The 19,698-nt window shown below is 31.4% G+C and overlaps 2 protein-coding genes across 2 annotated transcripts; one reads left to right on the top strand and one right to left on the bottom strand.

Moving 5' to 3' along the window:
- The first annotated feature begins 681 nt into the window (after nucleotides 1–681).
- Nucleotides 682–14,246, top strand: LOC134717627 (protein scabrous-like). The gene is made up of 8 exons (XM_063580121.1): nucleotides 682–735; nucleotides 1,622–1,718; nucleotides 2,593–2,757; nucleotides 3,621–3,854; nucleotides 9,082–9,212; nucleotides 9,802–9,898; nucleotides 12,818–12,982; nucleotides 13,867–14,246. Exons 1-8 carry the CDS (start codon nucleotides 682–684, stop codon nucleotides 14,244–14,246), a joined length of 1,323 nt encoding a protein of 440 aa, XP_063436191.1.
- A 1,412-nt stretch (nucleotides 14,247–15,658) lies between these two features.
- Nucleotides 15,659–19,635, bottom strand: LOC134719430 (uncharacterized). The gene is made up of 3 exons (XM_063582430.1): nucleotides 19,547–19,635; nucleotides 17,870–17,910; nucleotides 15,659–16,655 (listed from the first exon to the last, which is right to left on the bottom strand). Exons 2-3 carry the CDS (start codon nucleotides 17,890–17,892, stop codon nucleotides 16,220–16,222), a joined length of 459 nt encoding a protein of 152 aa, XP_063438500.1. The 5' UTR covers nucleotides 17,893–17,910; nucleotides 19,547–19,635; the 3' UTR covers nucleotides 15,659–16,219.
- Nucleotides 19,636–19,698: the final 63 nt, after the last annotated feature.

Consider the following 19,698-nt stretch of genomic DNA (forward strand, 5'->3'; position numbering starts at 1 on the left):
ATGTATTCGATGTTATATCAATATCACTGACATCCAACCAATCGATATGCTTCTATCGTCTCCTCGATGCATGTTCACGTTGTGTAATGCTCGCCATGAGTGCGCAATGTCAATGGATCAAACTAAATAAATAAACTTGGTATATGCTCTTTTTTGGTAAGCACGCTGCATTTCGGAATTATCATGTGGTCCGATAAAGTGGCATATTTTCCCTGTTTAATACAAAGCAAGGTTGCTGTTCATGTTACTTATACATGTTATCGTTCATAATTTGCGTTACATTTGTCATTAATTTGGTCAATAAATCGCAATATTGCAAAAATTTCAAAATGAAGATATCCTTTGAAAAGTGAGGAAATAACATGAAAATCTATCTACAGATCACGAAGATGTAAATAAATACTTCAGGTTGATGAAACTAGCATAATATATAATTTCTTTAAATAGAAAATACATGTTTTTTTTGTAAAGGTTATATATTTAAAGACGGATTAAACAAATTCGATGCAACTTTTATAGCATTATATTTCTTTACAATGTATATGAATGCTTATATGTTTCGTACTGAATTTTGATTGTGTATGTACATTTTTTTTCAAAACAGGTTCCACCATGCCACGTGAATGTTCTGATATACAAGGACAGCATCCTGATGGTGTTTATAAGATATACCCGGATGGAATGTCAGCAGTTTTTGTCTTTTGTGATATGCATACTGACAATGGAAAATGGACGGTAAATTTCAATTTATCATGTTTATTATGATCATAAAAACTAAAAATGATAACCAAATCCAAAACAATATCCCACTGATGCAAAACACGGAAAAACTATCCAGCATGTAAAACAAAACTCCAGAAAATTTTCATTTGTATATCTTTCATGTTCTAGTAGCCTAATGTTCCAATCCTTTTGAAATATATTTATATTTCATATGTAAACTATGCATCAATTGTGTGTTTCTTACGTGATCAATACAATTACAGACATTAAAATTATTGGTTTATCTTGAAGTATATCATATTTAAAAAGATAACCTTCATATAAAACTAAAACAAATTAGTAAAATTCGATACTTTGATATGTCATCACGATAAACGTCATAGATTAAAACATTCGATTTAAACGTATTGCTTAAACATAATTAAGCCTTCTATATAGTCTGAAAATTTTGATAGTTACCATGTTTTCTGAATAAACAAAGTAGTTATGTAATTTACTGATGGCACTAATATGTATTTTGACATTCCCTCAGCAAAGATTTGGCTAATACATTTTGATTTTTGATTGCTTTCGATAAACTCAAATTCAAAATAGTTCCATCTCTTTTTTATCCGGATACATTCGTTCCATATGATATCAACCAACTTGCAACAGCGGATTTAAAGAGGATAGGGCGGGAGCCTCCCCTATTGAGCTTCATTTGTGATAAATGCATAGACATTTTAAAAGTTACAATCCAAACGTTGGCTTTCCAGGCCCCCTTTTCAAAATCCTGAATAAGCATATTTGTATCGACATCCTGACACCTCTACCAATAAATGCTTTGATTTACTAGAATAATTAGACTGTTGGTGCATGTATATAACCACCAACATACATAACCTTTTTATTGTGTTAGGTTATTCAAAGACGTATAAACGGATCGGTGAACTTTGAACAGAATTGGAAGACGTACAAAGAGGGCTTCGGTTATGCAAACGGTGAATATTGGTTAGGTAGGTTCTCTTTTATACTTCTTTCATTTGTAACACATAGTCAGATAAATGGCTATATAGATTTCATAACTAAGTCTTTTATACAGAGTATAGACGCTAATTATTGTGGACCAAATAAAGGCAACAGTAGTGTACCGCTAATCCAAAGTCATAAATAGATATAGACAAAACAAATTAGGTTTACAAACTAAATCCGAGGGAAACACACCAACCTTAAGAGAAAAAACAAAGGAACAACAAAAACACTGAAGTGAACAAAAACAAACGAGTACGCCTCACACACAGAAATGAAATATTAGATAACAACTGCCATTTTCATGACTTGGTAAAGGACATTTTAAGAAAAAGATGGTTGGTTGAACCTGTTTGTTTTGCCTTGCACATTTATGGCAATATTAAATATAACACTAAAATGACACCATAGCATGACACCATAGCATGACAGTAATACAGTAACAATATATGAAGGAACATTAAGAATTCGAACAAAATCGATCAAAACCATCGCACGTTTACTTCAGTAAAGTCTGAACAGCCAACCAACCTAGCAATCCCATATATTTCTTCTGCAATTAATTTTTAAAATTTTTATATACTAGATACGGACTATTATTTATAAAATATGTAACACCTAACTGAACAGTTGTTTCATTGGCACATCTTCTTTTTTATTTATAATTCATGTTGACGACGGAATGTACATCATGTATGACCCTACGTTTAAAGGTTGTAAATTTATTGGTTGTATTTAACGTCCTAACACATCTGGAGTATTTTGCGGTGACAATTAAAAAAAAATTAACAACACTTCTTCAATATGTGCAATTATATTCATCCCATTATATGCTTTTGTTTCATACACTTACTATTTCAGGCAATGATATAATACATGAAATAACCGTTCATAACCGACATGAATTAAGGATTGACATGGGTGACTTTGACGGTATCACTAAATACGCTAAATATACATTATTCAGTGTTGGGGATGAGACTAGTGAATACGAGTTGATGGTACTGGGATACACTGGAAATGCAGGTATATGTTAGCTCCGTTGTGTCCTTTGTTACATTCACATTACTTTATAACGTGTAACAGTACTTTTCTATCCCAAATTCCTGTAACTGTTTTGATGTTATATATGTTATTCTCATCGGAATTTGTCTAATGCTTAGTCCGTTTCTGTGTGTGTTACATTTTAATGTTGTGTCGTTGTTCTACGCTTATATTTAATGCGTTTCCCTCAGTTTTAGTTTCTTACCCCGATTTTGTTTTTGTCCATGGATTTACGGGTTTTGACCAGAGGTATACTGTTGTTGCCTTTATTTAGCAACAACTTAAATATAATCTACAACAATAACATCCATGGACAATGAAAAGAAACGGCGCCTATGTTGATATTATTTCTTCATGTTAAAATCACAATGAAGCCTCTTGGGACGTTTGATAAAGAAACCCTAATGTGCAGTATGATACAGAGCTAAATAGGAAGTGAACTTACTACGATTAGCTTCACTGCAGACATTGATATGAATAACTCAAATCTTTAACAAATGTGTAAAACATATATAAATCGAAAAGGAATCTTATTAAAGGGTATTTAAAAAAAATCATTATATAATCACGAAATTTATTTACAGATAATCTTTATAAAGAATGAACAAGAAATTGAACTTTGTAGTATCTGTGAAAACATTAGTCAATGTTTATGTTAAATCTAGAGACACTGTATGTAATACCTTCAAAATAATAGTCAAATAATCAAAATGTGGGAATTAATGGAAGAGCTGGTAATATCTAAATCTGGAAAACTGTTTTGTCAAATAACATCTCCCTTCTCTATTTTATTTTATTTCAATCCAATTTATAAATTGATAGGGTAAAATTCAATTAAATTTCAGGAGACTCGATGGCTTATCATGATGGTATGCTGTTTTCAACTTTTGATCGGGACAATGATAAGGATGTCAATAACTGTGCCAAGGCATGTCATGGAGGTTGGTGGTTCAAAGCTTGTCATCATGCTAACCTAAACGGCCGTTACCTTTCGGGAACTAGTCCATATGCAGATGGAATAAATTGGTATGCATGGCATGGATTCTACTACTCTCTTAAATCCGTGAAAATGATGATTAGAAAACTCCATTAAAGATTCATAAAAAAAATGTCTAGTATCTTATAACTTGTATAAGGAAGAGGAAAGTGATGCCTTTTATTTACGTTAAATAGTTTAATAGTAAAATTGTTGGCGGTATAAATATGAAACTTGTAAATGCAGGTGGGAAATGTTTATTTGATCAACCTACTGATAGTAGTCTATTGTTGTCCTATATAAAAAAGAAGATGTGCTATGATTGCCAATGAGACAACTATCCAGAAAAGACCAAAATGACACAGAAATTAACAACTATAGATCACCGGGTGGCCTTCATCAATGAGCAAAGCCCATACCACATAGTCAGCTATAAAAGGCCTCGATGAGACTATGTAAAACAATTCAAACGAGAAAACTAAAGGCCTTATTTATGTAAAAAAATGAACGAAAAACAAATATATAACACATAAACAAACGACAACCACTAAATTACAGGCTCCTGACTTGGGACAGGCACATACATAAATAATGTGGCGGAGTTAAACATGTTAGCGGAATCCCAACCCTTCCGCTAACTTGGGATAGTGGTATAACAGTATAGACGTCTTTTAATTGTTGTTGTTGAACCAACATGCCCAATAATCCACAAACTGAAACCAATAATTTTCGATTGTTATAAAAATCCGGCATTGTATTGTTTCCTTTTGATAATAAATATGCCATGAAAGAAATATATGTGAAAAAAATACTTTATGAAGAAGTCAGGAAACATAAAATGTATTTGACGCGTTTACTGTATATATAGCTATATTCATAATAAATTTAAAAAAAAATATTCTCATATCTTTATCATGGTTATACACCTGTTATGTAGAGTTGTCTTTGATCGTTTTTTAGGGATTATCTTCATAATGTAAATCGTGATAACTCCATTTCCAATGAAATATATGAACCTATATATATAAGTACGTCTGAGTCAGTGACAACTCTACAACAGATTTATCCATCGGATCGCCATCAATGATGGTGATACATGGCTGTGTACATAATGTATATACAACTCGTCTAAACATCAACCCAACAATGTTAGATCTGTAAATTTGCTTTCGCAAATTTTTGGTTCTTCCCTCGCCGGGATTCGAACCCATGCTACTGTGATATCGTGACACCAAATCGCCTGCACTGCAGCCGTCCCGCTAGACCACACGACCACCTGGGCTTCACAAAAGTGAAGCTTTCGGTGGGCATGTGTTACCTTTCCACGTCAGTTTTAATCTAGCGGCGTACTACAGTACATGATATACCGTATAGCGGGTTATTTTCGCGATTTTCATTGAATAAGGTATACGAAATATTTTTGCGGTTATTATTTTGGCGGTTTCGAAACTTTTATCAATACCTTTGCATGTACACTTTTAAATTGGCGGAATTTATTTTGGCGATTTTGTTCTATCCGCGAAAATAAGCGAAAATTTACACCCCGCGAAAATAACCCGCTATACGGTATAAGGCATGTAGATGTTATTGTTACAGATCAGCTAAATTATCTATAGTAATGGATCCTACAAATTCATGTAAGATACAGTCACAGAAAATAATTATATTCATAAGTACGTCTGAGTCAGTGAGACGGCTGTGTTTCTCAGTGTTCTTTGAATGTTTTGTTTTGTAGACAATTTTTGCTTGACTTTATAATATTTGCTTATTTCTACACCATTTTAATGGTCTCATGTGGCGATTGGCCGTATTGGCAATCATTCCACATATTGATCGTATAGTTTGTCGGCTCAATATTTTCGAAGATAGCGCTGTATCTATAGATGAGAAATATAAACGTCGTAATTAAACTTTACGTATTGTTAAGAGATAATGTCATTAAACGGTGTACTTTTATCTTGTTTTATATTTGGATTTTGCATTCATGTGCACCGTAAGTCACTTAATATTAGTACGATATAAAGAATTTCCATATCGATTTTGATTTTACCCATACAAGGAAATGCTGTTGTAGAATATATATATACAAATATTGAATTTCATTATTCATCAGAATAAAACATTTGCAAATGTATTTCAAATCAAACACAATATCACGCAAAACCATATTTCAACACATACTGTTGACCAAGAATGCTACAATATCATCGTAAAAACTATCGGATAAACTTTATAAGTTACTTTGGTACATGTATGAGCATGAAAGTTGTAATTTTAAGTGGTTTAATTATGTAAAATCTGTGTTTAATGATTGTGGCTTTTGTGAACTATATAATTTTCCGGAGCAAGTTGATTATAATTATAATTATATTAAAATTAATGTAAGGCAGCGTCTCCAGGACCAGTTTATTCAAAAATGGTTCTCAGATATAAACAATTCATCAAGGGGGGAATTTTATCTACACTTTAAAGAAGAGTTTTGCTTGGAACCATATCTGTTAAAATTAAGACGTGGTCATAGAGTAAACATATGTAAATTAAGGGTATGTAATACAAAGTTTCCCATCGAAACAGGAAGATGGAGAAATGTACCACGAAATGAAAGGATTTGTCCACTCTGTAAAGCTGGTCTTGGAGATGTATACCACTATATATGTAAATGTACCAACTGTGAAGTTAAGGATTTAAGGGGGAAGTTCATACCTCCATATTATTTAAAATATCCAAATGAAAAAAAAGTACTTGGCATGCTTAAAAATAGTAAAAGTAATGTGCTGTCTAAGCTGTCAATTTTTATTCAAAAGGTAGAAAAGATGCTTGTCTAATTTAAAACTGTAATAAACACAAACTTATTTTTGAAGATGTATAATTTAAAAATGTATTCTGTTTGTATTATGAACTATGTTGTAATTAATATTGTGTATATAAATATGCTCCTGTTACGCAGTCTTCTGCGGCTGAGTGTTCTCTAAAAAAACTAAAAACTAAACTAAAACAAAAAATGTCAAAAAGCTTAAAGTGCACTGTTATTTGAACAGATATATTCCATGGCAATATGCACACCGTATTGCCGTCGTCGGAAGTAGGTTTTGTATCAGCTCGACTGCGTCCGTCATAATTTTCTTGGCCTCTATGAAAGGGAATTATTTAATATTTGGTCTCCAACTTTTAATGATGTATTGTAGCGAGTCCGCAATTTATACATCTCTTATGTATCCACATTGTTTGTCGATAGCTTTTTGCAGTTATATCATCATTATTTCAGTATGTGGACAGATTTGTTTGTCATGTACCGGAGTAGAAACCTGATCCGATTGCCAACACGTTACAACTTGTACAAATGATGAGGTATGCATAATATAGCTTATGACAAAATAATTGAACTTGTCTGAATGAAAAAGAAATACAAATTATGCGCTGCTTGAATTTTATTTGCTGGATCGAAAAACAACTATGAGACAGGGCAACTTTCATCTGGATATAAAAAAAAACACAAGGAGATGTAGTATGATTGTCAATGGAACAAATATCCACAAGACTTCAAATGAAGTGAATGTAAGCAACTATAACTTAACTACCGAAAAACTTTCAACAGGAGAAAATCCATACCGTATCATCAGCTTTGTCATGTTTTCTATTACTTCAGGTATGTTTTGTCCAGAAGCACACCACAGAGTCTGGTTCAGTTTTGTATGATTTAGGATGTGCGTATGAACAGGTATCTATAAAATACAAAATGTATATAAAAGAATCTGGACAAATGAAAAATTCATTCTCAAATTAGTATAACGGTATGACATTACAATGCTTGCAAGGAGGTTATTGTTCACTTACTTACGGCGAATTATGCTCGATATTACGGATTTTGATGAAAAACGTGAACACCTACAATGCTTTGAACTACATCAAGCTATCCAAAGTCTTATATTAAGCTTTTACACTCACAGAGATACAGGCAATTAAGATAAAATTGTCAAATCATCTATAAATGTATTGAATAAACTTTAAAAACATCCAAAAGTTACAAATATATTATTTTTGATATTCAGATGCAGTTTAACTACTTCTTACTTCATACATTTAAAAGAAAAAGAAAAATTTCGCCCAATTACGTATACCTTGCTTTAATACATTCGGATTCTTAACATACCTTTTATTATTCAATCCATGGTAGTATTTTTAACACACATCTTTGTTAAGTTTTGCAGACACAGTATTGGAGGGATATTTGGAAGTCGAAGTGAAGGACATCACGTGACTTGTGAATCATGTTGTAATAACACAAGAACTTGTAATATTGATTTGAATTGTGAAAGCGATCATCATGTAATAGGTAAATCTCACAAACCTTTGAGTACTCGGACTGATACAAATTATCTAATTTAATTAGTGGTTTTGCATTCATCAAAAGTTTGACTACGATTTCCGTACTCAGGCAGAAAATCATCCAATCAAAATACTAGAATTGATTAAATTACTATAACATCATATATATTTCAATGAATAAAAATATGTTAGATTTCAAAAGTATACCTGTTTTTTTGGTACTGTCAATATTGTTTATACAATTTAAACAGAGAAAAGATAAAAAGAGGATAGAGGCATAGTTCAATGACATTGTGTCTTCATCAAATTGTCACTCGCATATCAGAGACAAACTAGTCACTGAATCCTGAAACTAAGCATACACGTATTTGTAAGCGAATTGTTTTTAAATATGAACTTATACATTCTACTGATAGTGATGTCTTTTGATCGCCTTTTAAGTGAAGCTATATAGTTTAATTGATAATACTTTTGTAAATTAAATTATCCATGAAATACAAAAAAATCTTAAATTGTCCGCTAATAAATTTTGAAAATTAAAATGAAACTAAATGTTTTAACTCTCTCAGACAAAGATGACTTTCGATGGATTTGCTTTTCGAAGAGATTTTCGGTACCAGGACTATAATTTTGTACGCCAGACACGCGTTTCGTCTACATAAGACTCATCAGTGGCGCTCATATCAAAATATCTATAAAGCCAAACAAGTACAAAGTTGAAGAGCATTGAGGATCTAAAATTCCAAAAAGTTTTGACAAATACGGATAAGGAAATATATGACAACTCGTTCAGGTTTTAGGCATCCTTGTCTTTCAAATAAATGGCTTTGGTGAGGGTAAAACCAGAAAAGCGCTTCTTGGCATTACATTTTTAGAGTATCTTTTTCACATTTTTTGTACATGTCCAATTTTTAACATATACTTATTATTTACACAATTATTAAAAAAATAAATTATTCAGCTTAATTTGTGCTGATTTTGTACATTTCTGCCGGTTTAAACAGGGTCCACGTTGCCACGTGAATGTTCTGATATACAAGGACAGCATCCTGATGGTGTGTATAAGATATATCCAGATGGAATATCAGCAGTTCCTGTGTTTTGTGATATGCATACCGAAAATGAAAAATGGACGGTAAATGTATACTCAATAATTACAAACAACACAGACTATGATAGACTGACAATGAATATTTGTACAAAATAAAGTTTCAAAATAACAAGCTTCTAAACACTGTTATAAATTGATAATATATAACTTAAAAAGCATAACAAATGTAGGTCCGTGTGCTTATTTTTGAGATATAAGCCATTGAAAATTTGGCGAGGAAAAAAATTCTCTAGACTTTTCGTACATTAAGCATTTGCACCCTTTTTCTAAATAAAATATATGAAAAAATAACCAAGATTTTAAACCATATTGTAATAACATTATGAAAATTAATTGGGAAAGTATTTAACGACACTACATGGATAAAACCAGAGAATTCCAGATAGCTTGCAAACATCTGTAAGTGTGACAATTAGTTATTTTATTTCTGAGTCAAATTTTACCAATGCAATTTTAAAAATTCATATTCTCCGTTCATTTGATTTATCTTGAAGAAGAGTCGAGATAACTTGTATTGCCTAAGCTGAAATAAATTGTAGGCACCATAATTACTACAATTTTGTAGACATTAAATCATGTAACATCAATTAATGTTTACCTTTATAATTGTTAGGTTATACAAAGACGTTTAAACGGATCGGTGAACTTTGAACAGAATTGGGATACGTACAAAGAGGGTTTCGGTTATCCAAACGGCGAATATTGGTTAGGTATATTTTGAATGAATAATATTGCATTGGTTAGACAGAATTAGTATGTATTTCTTTCCTTGTACGACATATTCAGTTATCATGTGTTGTAGATTTCATCCCTTTTGCACAAGGGAACGGTCTATTTATGTAAGTTAAGCTAGCAATGGTTAATATTACATCGAATGCTATCAAACATGTACTCAATTTTTATTTTGAATGACGTTTCCGGAGTACCTGAGATTCTCCCGTTTTTTTAGTGGGCTAAGTATTGCTCAATCTAGTTTTCTATATTGTGAGTCTGAATGCCCTCTTGGTATATTTTGTTTTTCTTTTACAGTCGACGTTAACGGGACATTTGAAATGTTTAATTTGATCATCAAAAACGTATTGCATTAGCATATGGATAACATAACTGTATTTAAAGAGTTGCCCCCGTTAATTTTGGATTTGACGGTTGCAAATATTCGTTTGATGGGTCTGCTTTGCGCCGCATGTAAAATTGCATTTGTGACCGCCAAATCGCTAGTTGGCGATGAATAAATCTACAAATACATCTCTGTTATTTCTTCAGTTTAAGGCTTATGCTAGGTATGCTTATTATTTACACAATTATTAAAAAAATAAATTATTCAGCTTAATTTGTGCTGATTTTGTACATTTCTGCCGGTTTAAACAGGGTCCACGTTGCCACGTGAATGTTCTGATATACAAGGACAGCATCCTGATGGTGTGTATAAGATATATCCAGATGGAATATCAGCAGTTCCTGTGTTTTGTGATATGCATACCGAAAATGAAAAATGGACGGTAAATGTATACTCAATAATTACAAACAAGGCTTATGCTAGGTATGCTCGTTGCCTTTATTTAGCTGTCATATCGACAGAATATCACATACTTCTACTACAATAGTCAGCTTTGAAATTTTAGTCATAGGAAACAATACGAAGGTGTGCCAAAATGTATTCAAATAAATGATACAAGTCTTACAGAAAGATGTGGTTTTTAAAGATTTTTTTTTTTATAACCTTTATAAGTTTTGATTAAAATAAGTAATTCTATTTCAAAATATGTCTTGTACCTTCGACTATACTATTATACTGTTCCAAGCATACACCTGTACAAAAAAAAAATATCAAATCCAACAGAATACTCCAAAAACCTATTTTTTATATAATCCTTCCGATGTTTATTTTCAAAATTTTCAGGCATTAAGCTTATTTCCTGAAATCTGATGATGATTATTCATTCTATTGCCAAACATAATTTTAGGCAATAAGTAAACTCTGGAATTTATGCATATTGGGTAATTTTTTCTTGATATAGAGTCGTTTCTTAATAATATTTCTAATTCTACATTTATGAACATACATTCATTTGACAGATCTTCGAATTTAGTAAGTTTATTTAGTAATTTGCATTTGAAAAACAGAATTAACTCATACTTTTTTTCTTGTTTGTGTGGTATTACCAAGTATCAAAAAGACTTAAAAAATGTAATTGTATCAAATTGAAAAAGAATAATTCTGTAGAATAATAATAATTATATTTCTTTAAAAATTTGTACACTTCATTAGACGAGCTGGTTTGAACTGGTCAAAAGTAGACCAAATTAAGATATTATTTTTTTTATCACATCATTTTTCTTTATTTTATTGGATACGTAAATTATCTTTGTTTATAGTTCCACAATTTTTGATAACAAAATGATTTTCTAACACTAATTTCTATCAAGTTTTTATATTTCTAAAATATTATTTGATGCACTTAAATATAAATAACAAATTTTACTAGGTAATTTATTTCTGGTCTCTTGTGGAGATTTGTTATATTGGCAATCATGCCACATCTTTGTTTTTTATATTTAGGATGACACTGGGCTCTGTACTTTTGCATCGTTAAAATCGGTGAAACTCGAGTTTGTTCTTCTGCTCATTTTCAAACGTAGGTTATTTTTTGCAGTAATAAAATAAAATAGTTGAAGTATTCAGTATTTATATGAAAGATGCACGATATTTTCCTATGATCTTTTAAGTACGAAACCGTGACGTTTCGAATTCAGGTCCCTCAAAACATAAAATGATTTTACCGATTACATATTTAATTTCAATTATTTACAATTCTAATATAAAACGTAGTCATATTTTTTTACTTATATTTTGTTTCAAAAAGTTTAAATCTACAATTATAATATAAACATTATTTATAACTGTTTATTTAAAACTAATAATTATTTTCTAATAATTAATTAAAATTTTCGGTTGAATTTGATACAATATATATTTTTTTTCATTTGCTATTTTTTTTACGCCAATACTTAGGACATCCCAGCTATTAAAATCCTCTGATAACTTCGATATGCAGCATGTTGAGAAATGTCGTAATTCGATCCTAACTACTAATATGTCATCATTTCTGTCCTAAAAATATCTCACAAGACTAATCTTGGGACAGTGTCGATAAACAAGCCACAGTTTTGATAATGTTATGTATGTTATTTACTCGCATTTACATTTTAGGTAATAAGCTTAATGCCTGCACACATTTTTCAGGATATAAGCTTAAATCCTAGGAGTTAATACTAATGCATAACATCATTTAGGCAATGGACTTACTGCCTAGGCGTTAGCTTATTGCATAGGATTTAAGCTTAATGCCTAATTTCACTTATTGCCGCTAACATATATTATAACGCAATTTCCAGAAACTTCCAATCAAATTGTGAACAACTCCATTTTTATTTTTTGATTTCTACAATACTTTTAACCAGAAAATCAACCTTTACGGTTTACGGTTAGTTATATATCAATTGAGGTTGATAAACGTCTTTTGTCAGAGTGATAACATTTCTTTTTTGACATCAATTTTCATAAATATTTACACATACCACCAATTATTTGAGATTCTTCATACATAATTTATGATATATTTTATTAGGAAATAATATTATTCATGAGCTAACCGTCCATAACCGCCATGAACTGAGAATTGACATGGAAGATTTTGAAGGTCACACCAAATACGCTAAATATTCATTATTTAGTGTTGGGGACGAGGCAAGTGAATACGAGATGACAGTGCTTGGATACAGTGGTGATGCAGGTATTTATATCGCTAACAAATCTTATTTATAATTTAAAATAAATAAAACTCTTGCAATCAGTGTGTATTTAGCAGTGACATGACTTATACTATGCTTGCTTTTGTTGCATTAATGCAAATAAATGACATAAATGCTGACATTGAACTTATACAAACATATCAAGAAACTAGACTAAAGTATAAACAAATCGAGAAATTATTTACAATATTACAATTTAGTACACATTTTCCCTATGAAATTATCTTTCTAATTCTAATGGAAAATACGAGTTTTTATCCAAATTTCACGATCCACTGAACATAGAAAATGGAACTTTTCCGCTATAGGTTAAAGGTCAATTAAGGAAGTTTCAGGTAACGTCTAACCAATTTAAAACTTAGTTCACATGTTTCCTATGATATTATCTGTTTAATTTTAACTATAATGATAGTGCGAGTTGGCAATGCTTGTACTATGGGCACATTCGAGTTACAACATAGACATAGTTTGCAGAAGTCATATGAGGCATATCCTGTTGTAATATTTGGTATATTCACATACCAAATGATCTTTAACTTCATAATTGATTGGTATTACAACTTTTTGATTTAAGTATCCAGTGTCATATGTGTATGTCCATGGATAGGAGTCTTCAGTCAAATGTTGCCATATGTTGGTGTTTGCAATCATTGTTTATTGTGGTATTACGATCAGCCTGTCGTGTTTCGCCTTGACTTATTTCACATTTTTAATCCGTTTTGTTTTTATCAATTTACTATATACAGTATTACAATTTTAATTGTGATCTGGAATTGATTTTAGCAGAAGTTTTTTTTCACATTGGAAATAAATCCAGATTTGATTGCTTTTATTATAATAAATCAATTATAAATTCTAATTTTAGGAGACTCGTTGTCACATCATGATGCTATGCTGTTTACTACGTTTGATAGAGACAACGACAAGAGTTCTGCTAACTGTGCTAAGGTATACCACGGAGGCTGGTGGTACTTAAATTGTCATATTGCTAACCTGAATGGACGTTATCTTTCTGGAACCAGTCCATACGGAGAGGGGATCAATTGGTATACATGGCATGGCTTCCATTACTCTCTTAAATCAGTGAAAATGATGATTAGAAACTACATTAAAGATTCATACTATCATATTTTGTTCTGTCAAATACATTTCTTATTGCATTGTCATTTGTCTACTACTATATTATGGTCCTCTAGATGTTGTTTGGTTTTTATTCGGTCGACATGTCGTTGTTGCATGTCATAGACGTCTTTTATTCATGAATTCAAAATGTCTTGATGCTAAGAAAAATATAACTCGTACTATTTCCAAACAAATACAAATAAGTCATAGAAGATATAAGTAATTATACCACACTTTACTGATTAAATCAATGCATATCTGTATTTTTGTGTTAGCTGTTTACATAACAAATGTTTAATGTATAATCAATTAAACCCTTACCCTAACCCTAATTCGTATCTTGGGAAAAACAAAATTGTAAAACACTTACGTCTTATGATCTCATCTATAATCAGTGATTTTCGCTTGCAGTATAGTAAGGGGATGAATTACAGAAGCTTCACAATCATTGAGATGAAACTGTTCAGTCAATGGTTCAGTTCAGTTCCGTATGCTTCTGATAATGTGCCCTTGTGAATTGTGGGACGGTTGAGGTAATCCGTTTGAAGCAGTTGGTTCTTAAGGAAGTTTTGTTTCATCATACCTTTTGCAAAATCATGAAATATTCACCATCTGGTCTTTGCAACACAACAACACTAGTTCAATAAAGTTAGGACCTATAGGTGTTATCTTTTATTTGGTCTCAAGTGGAAGGTTCTCATCGGCAATCAAACCATTTTTTTTAAACCACAAAACTCTTGATAATAAAATTAACGGTACCAATTTTCTTGCACCAGATGCGCATTTCGACAATACATGTCTCTTCAGTGATGCTCGTGGCCAAAATATTTGAAATCCAAAGCTTATATAAAAGATGAAAAGCTATAATCCAAAAGGTCCAAAAAGTACAGACGAAACATATCACCATTTTAACAGTTCTAGTTGTAGAGTTTATCAATTAAATGAAATTTAGACTGATTTTTTCCGAATTTGACTATAAAATGTGACATATCGATACAGAAACAAGTCTCAATTATTGCATGGGGACAATTGGTGACCGTAGGAAATACATGATACAATCTGTCGATAAACTGTACGGTCGAAACGGAAATCACTTGTTAAGGAGAAAATTGAGAGCCGTGTTGTAGTGGTTAGTGCATCGGACTACTAACACAAAGGTTCCTGGTTCGATTCCCGTTTGGGATGAAAATTTCAGGAACTCAATTTTCGGCTCTCCCTTGACACCATTTGCGAGTATGGTCTTGAGGAAACGATGATAGTCCGTCGGAAGGGGACGATAAATGGCTGACCCGTGTTAAGAGAGAACCATATCTCTTGCACGTTAAAGACACCCTTGTAGATTTCGAAAAAGAGTAGGCTAATGCCGCTACAAGGCAGCACTCGCACCCGCAAAGTGGAAAGGGATTAATATAAGTTGCAAAACTTGTTTCCTAATCCACTATAAATAAATATGTTTAAACTAAGGAGAAAATTTACACATTTATTCATCCCATTACAATTCCATTAGGTTTATCAAGCATTTTTACCTGTTTTATTAAAGAAGAAAAAAAACTTTATATTAGTAATAGCAATAGTATTTGCAATATGAGTTGTTAAAGGACCATTTATTTAAATAAGTAATGTTTAGTTTAAATGGCTACCTTTACTATCTTAATTCAGCGAAAATGATAATCAGAACACTACATTTAAGATTTGTATTATCATGTATCTTTTTTATATATTTTTCATTGCATAATCATTTGTCAATTACGGTCCTCAAGAGGTCATTAATTTGCATTGGGTCGTTTGGTTGCTGCGTCATTGACGAATAGCCAACGTCACTTTTTATACATGAAATGAAATCACATGGTATCAATTCCCGATAATAATAAATAAGACGTTGTATGATTTTTCCAAAGTATACAAATAATGCATAATAGATATAAGTAATAATTCCAAAATGTAATGCTAAAATCAATACATCACTGTATATTTTGTAGATTGTATATATATGATACATAATAAATGTGTACTTTATTATCAATTATATGAAACTTTGCATATTCGAAAGAAACACAAATACTGTAAAAAGCTCAAATCCTATATCTCAACTTAAGTCAATGATGTACGCCTGGAGTGTAGTACGGTGGAGGATTTGCAGTTGCTCCAAAATCGATGAGATGTGATTGCTCAGTCGATGGTGCAGTTGGTTGCGCATGCGTCTGATAATGTGCCCTTGTAAATTGAGGGACGAAATGTAAGGGCTGTGGTAATCCGTTAGAAGCAGTTGGTTGTTTAGGAAGTTTTGTTGCATCATACTCTTGCAAAATCCGGAAATATTCACCGTCAGGACTTTGAAGCACAACAAGTCCTGGTTCGATCTCATGGGCATAGCATGGCACTAACGGAATTTGTTGTCTTGCTGGAGTTATCGTCGTCCCCGGCGAATCTTCGTCACATTTACAACACCTCCATAGGTATACCAAAAGTACAATAATCATAACGAAACCAATTAACACGACTAACACGTTCTGGTTATTGTACTCCTCCCATCTGAAATGGACATTAATTTGTAAATATTTGCACAGTTACTTTTCCGACATCTAGCATTCTTTTAATTAATTTGTTTTAATAATAAAATTGTATTTTAAAAATGAATCAAACCAACGGTAAAGTTGGGGTTAGGAATATATAAAAATAAGAAGATGTGGTATGAATGAGACAACTATCCACCAAAGTTGGTGTTCATTATGACAAGTATACTTATTCCTTTAACTCTTAAAGTCTGAAATATAGGATAGAAATGAATGATATTCATGACATGAAAGCAGTAAGGTTTGTTACGCCAAATTTTGTTTTCTAAATGCTAGTATTCATTGTATTAATTGTGCCAATATTCGGAACTCATTTACGTCAATTTTCCTGTACACATACATGTATCTATCATACATATTAATGATTAATAAATATTTATTCTTATTTTTGGCTTATAATGAACCATTCATGCAATAATTGTTACACTAATCTCAATACTGAAGGAATGTATTCAAACACAATACAATAATCCGCGTATAATTTATTCAGTTCATCTTCAACACATTATGAAACGTATACAATTTCCTGTAAGTTTTAAAAACCAAACTAACATGAAAACCAATGAGTGATGGAAATCGATTTAGTATAAGAAAATGTGGAATTTTTCATTATAATAGTTTGATTTCAAACAAGAGCATTATGGTTTAAAGTCTTTATTTGAGATTTACCGACCGTTTTTGCTAAGTACTGTGGAGCTTGACAGAAACTGAATGGATTTCTCTCTTATTTTTTGAAGATATTTTCAAAGGCAATTTCAATGTCAAATATAGGCTCCAAGATATGTAAGTGTCTCCAATAATATGCATAAAGAAAACGATATGATAGAGATTAAATTATTGTGTATGAACAATGTATATGTGGTCCGATGGTAGATTTTTTTAAAAAGTATTCTATTAAATGTATAAAAATGAAGGAAGAGATTAGTCATTTTCCTACTATTTGGCGTAATCTTAAACTAGTATTTTAAATTTTACGCATATGATATTATGTAATTTTAAAACAAGTGCCGCAAACGTAGCATTAGCGAAAAATGTTGTGGCGCAAAAGGACGCATTTTTGGCGCAAACTGATTTCTCCCCCTAGTATTTTGTTCGCTTTAAAATTCCAAAACAATTTCAAAAAGATGAAAATTGAAAAGAAGAAAAAATGTAAACTAATCTAAAAACACTTACGAATCAAGATAGTAATCTCCCATTCTTCACTTTTTTTCTTCCTGAATAATAAAAATGCAAGTAAATGTTTTTTTTTTTTCAGAAACAATACATCTGTGCTGCTTATTATTATTTTTAATTAAAAATTGAAAAATACCGTCAAAATATAACCACTGGTGTTAAACTAATAATCGTAACTAAAATTACGACGATCCCAATATGGCGACAGCAGAAATTGGTAAATTATTTTCAGTATTTTTTTTCTCAAATATAGCCTGTTCTTGTCAAGAATTACTCAGCTGCAAGGGTTTTCTATACCATAACCATCATATTTGAAGCGTATCGGTGCACTATAATTGTCTAAGCGCTCAAGAAAATGATTTTACCAATTTCTGCCGTCGCCATATTGGGATTGTCGTTATTCAAGTCACGATTATCAGTTTTACACCAGTGATAACTGAACAATCACATCTATTTAATAATCCATAACTAGAAGTATTAACATACCATTAAAATTCATCACTGTACTCGTGAGGGTTAATGCAACAATGTATCATTAAACAACTCGCTTTCAAGATAAGAGTAAAAACAGAATGTTTACCATCTATGGTTCGACAAATAGTCCAGCAGTACATAGATGAGTTTTATTCAAGTCAATAGTTTTCTTTTCTTCTATCCTCTTCCTGAACATGCATGAACTATTTGCCACTGGACGTTAAGCAACCAACAATTAATCAATCAATCGTAATATATTCCATAGTCAATAGTTTTTTTTAATTTTAATTAGTATTTTGTCATTGAGTACATTCAGATGATGTATCTGTCAAAAAAAGCATGAACACCATCAGTGGTTGTCTTTGTTTGCTAATTCGCTGTTTCATCTAGAAATGTTTAGGTTCGAGTGTTCCTGATCCAGAAATAGCACTTCGTACGCAAACAAAAATATCAAGTGTTTATTTTCGTTCAGGGTAAAGACTATTGAGTCTTTCATTATTCTATCATTGTTCTTTCTACGAAATGAAAATAGTGTCAAGTCAGTGATCTTATTTCTATTGTTTATGACATTGTAAGCTGATTATAATCAAGACTTTTTGAAATATTACCCATAATGCTTTAGATAGGGTTGTGTAGCTAATTTTGGTACATTTGGGGACTATAGTTTGACTGCGAGAATAGCGAACAGAATCACAACAAGTTCTATTATGTCTTAGCTATTGTCTTCTCTGCATTAAAAAAATACCTAAGTAAAATCTCAAAACACCACTGTTTCATAAAAATTCACATTATCAACATTTTGTAATATCAAAACCGCTTACTACAGGTGAACATTTAAATATTATTGTTTTGACAGCTGTTCTATCATTTTCACCTACTGAAATATCGATTGCTGTACTGTTTCTTATCACCATCACGACCTTCTAAAACTGATTTTAACAAAATATCAAAAAATGGAGGGTGACGTTTGTATTTTAAGGAAATGAAAAGTATCGATGTGCTAAAAGTGCTTAAATAACAAACGGAATATGAAAAATAATCCTTTATTTTATTTTTAGGCCAATGCAGATTAACCGTTGTACATCTCTAAAAAGTTATTTTTTAAACATTAAAACAATGCATCCATGTTTGATTTTACAAAATTTATAAAGGTATGTCATGAAAAAATGATCGGAAAACTAATTAATGAAAAAAATAACTTACTTTCTATACATGTACGTTTACTTCACCATTAATTTATGTGATATGTATTGAACGAGAACACATGTTGCAGATGAAATATACAATTCATTATTACAAAATCAATGAGGGAAATATTTGTCGAATTAATCATTGATTTGAGCATTTAGTTTGTT

The sequence above is a fragment of the Mytilus trossulus genome, chromosome 5 (genome assembly GCF_036588685.1).
Source record: "Mytilus trossulus isolate FHL-02 chromosome 5, PNRI_Mtr1.1.1.hap1, whole genome shotgun sequence".
Classification (NCBI taxonomy): Eukaryota; Metazoa; Mollusca; class Bivalvia; order Mytilida; family Mytilidae; genus Mytilus; species Mytilus trossulus.

Excerpts from the sequence above, each read along its gene's own strand:
- LOC134717627 (XM_063580121.1), top strand. The coding sequence starts at position 682 with ATGTCAGCAGTTTTTGTCTTTTGTGATATGCATACTGACAATGGAAAA. Across the intron at positions 2,758-3,620 it reads GGGATACACTGGAAATGCAG|GAGACTCGATGGCTTATCAT; the intron begins GTATATGTTAGC and ends ATTAAATTTCAG. Across the intron at positions 12,983-13,866 it reads TGGATACAGTGGTGATGCAG|GAGACTCGTTGTCACATCAT; the intron begins GTATTTATATCG and ends TTCTAATTTTAG.
- LOC134719430 (XM_063582430.1), bottom strand. The coding sequence starts at position 17,892 with ATGGGAGATTACTATCTTGATTC. Across the intron at positions 16,656-17,869 it reads GGAGATTACTATCTTGATTC|ATGGGAGGAGTACAATAACC; the intron begins GTAAGTGTTTTT and ends TGTCCATTTCAG.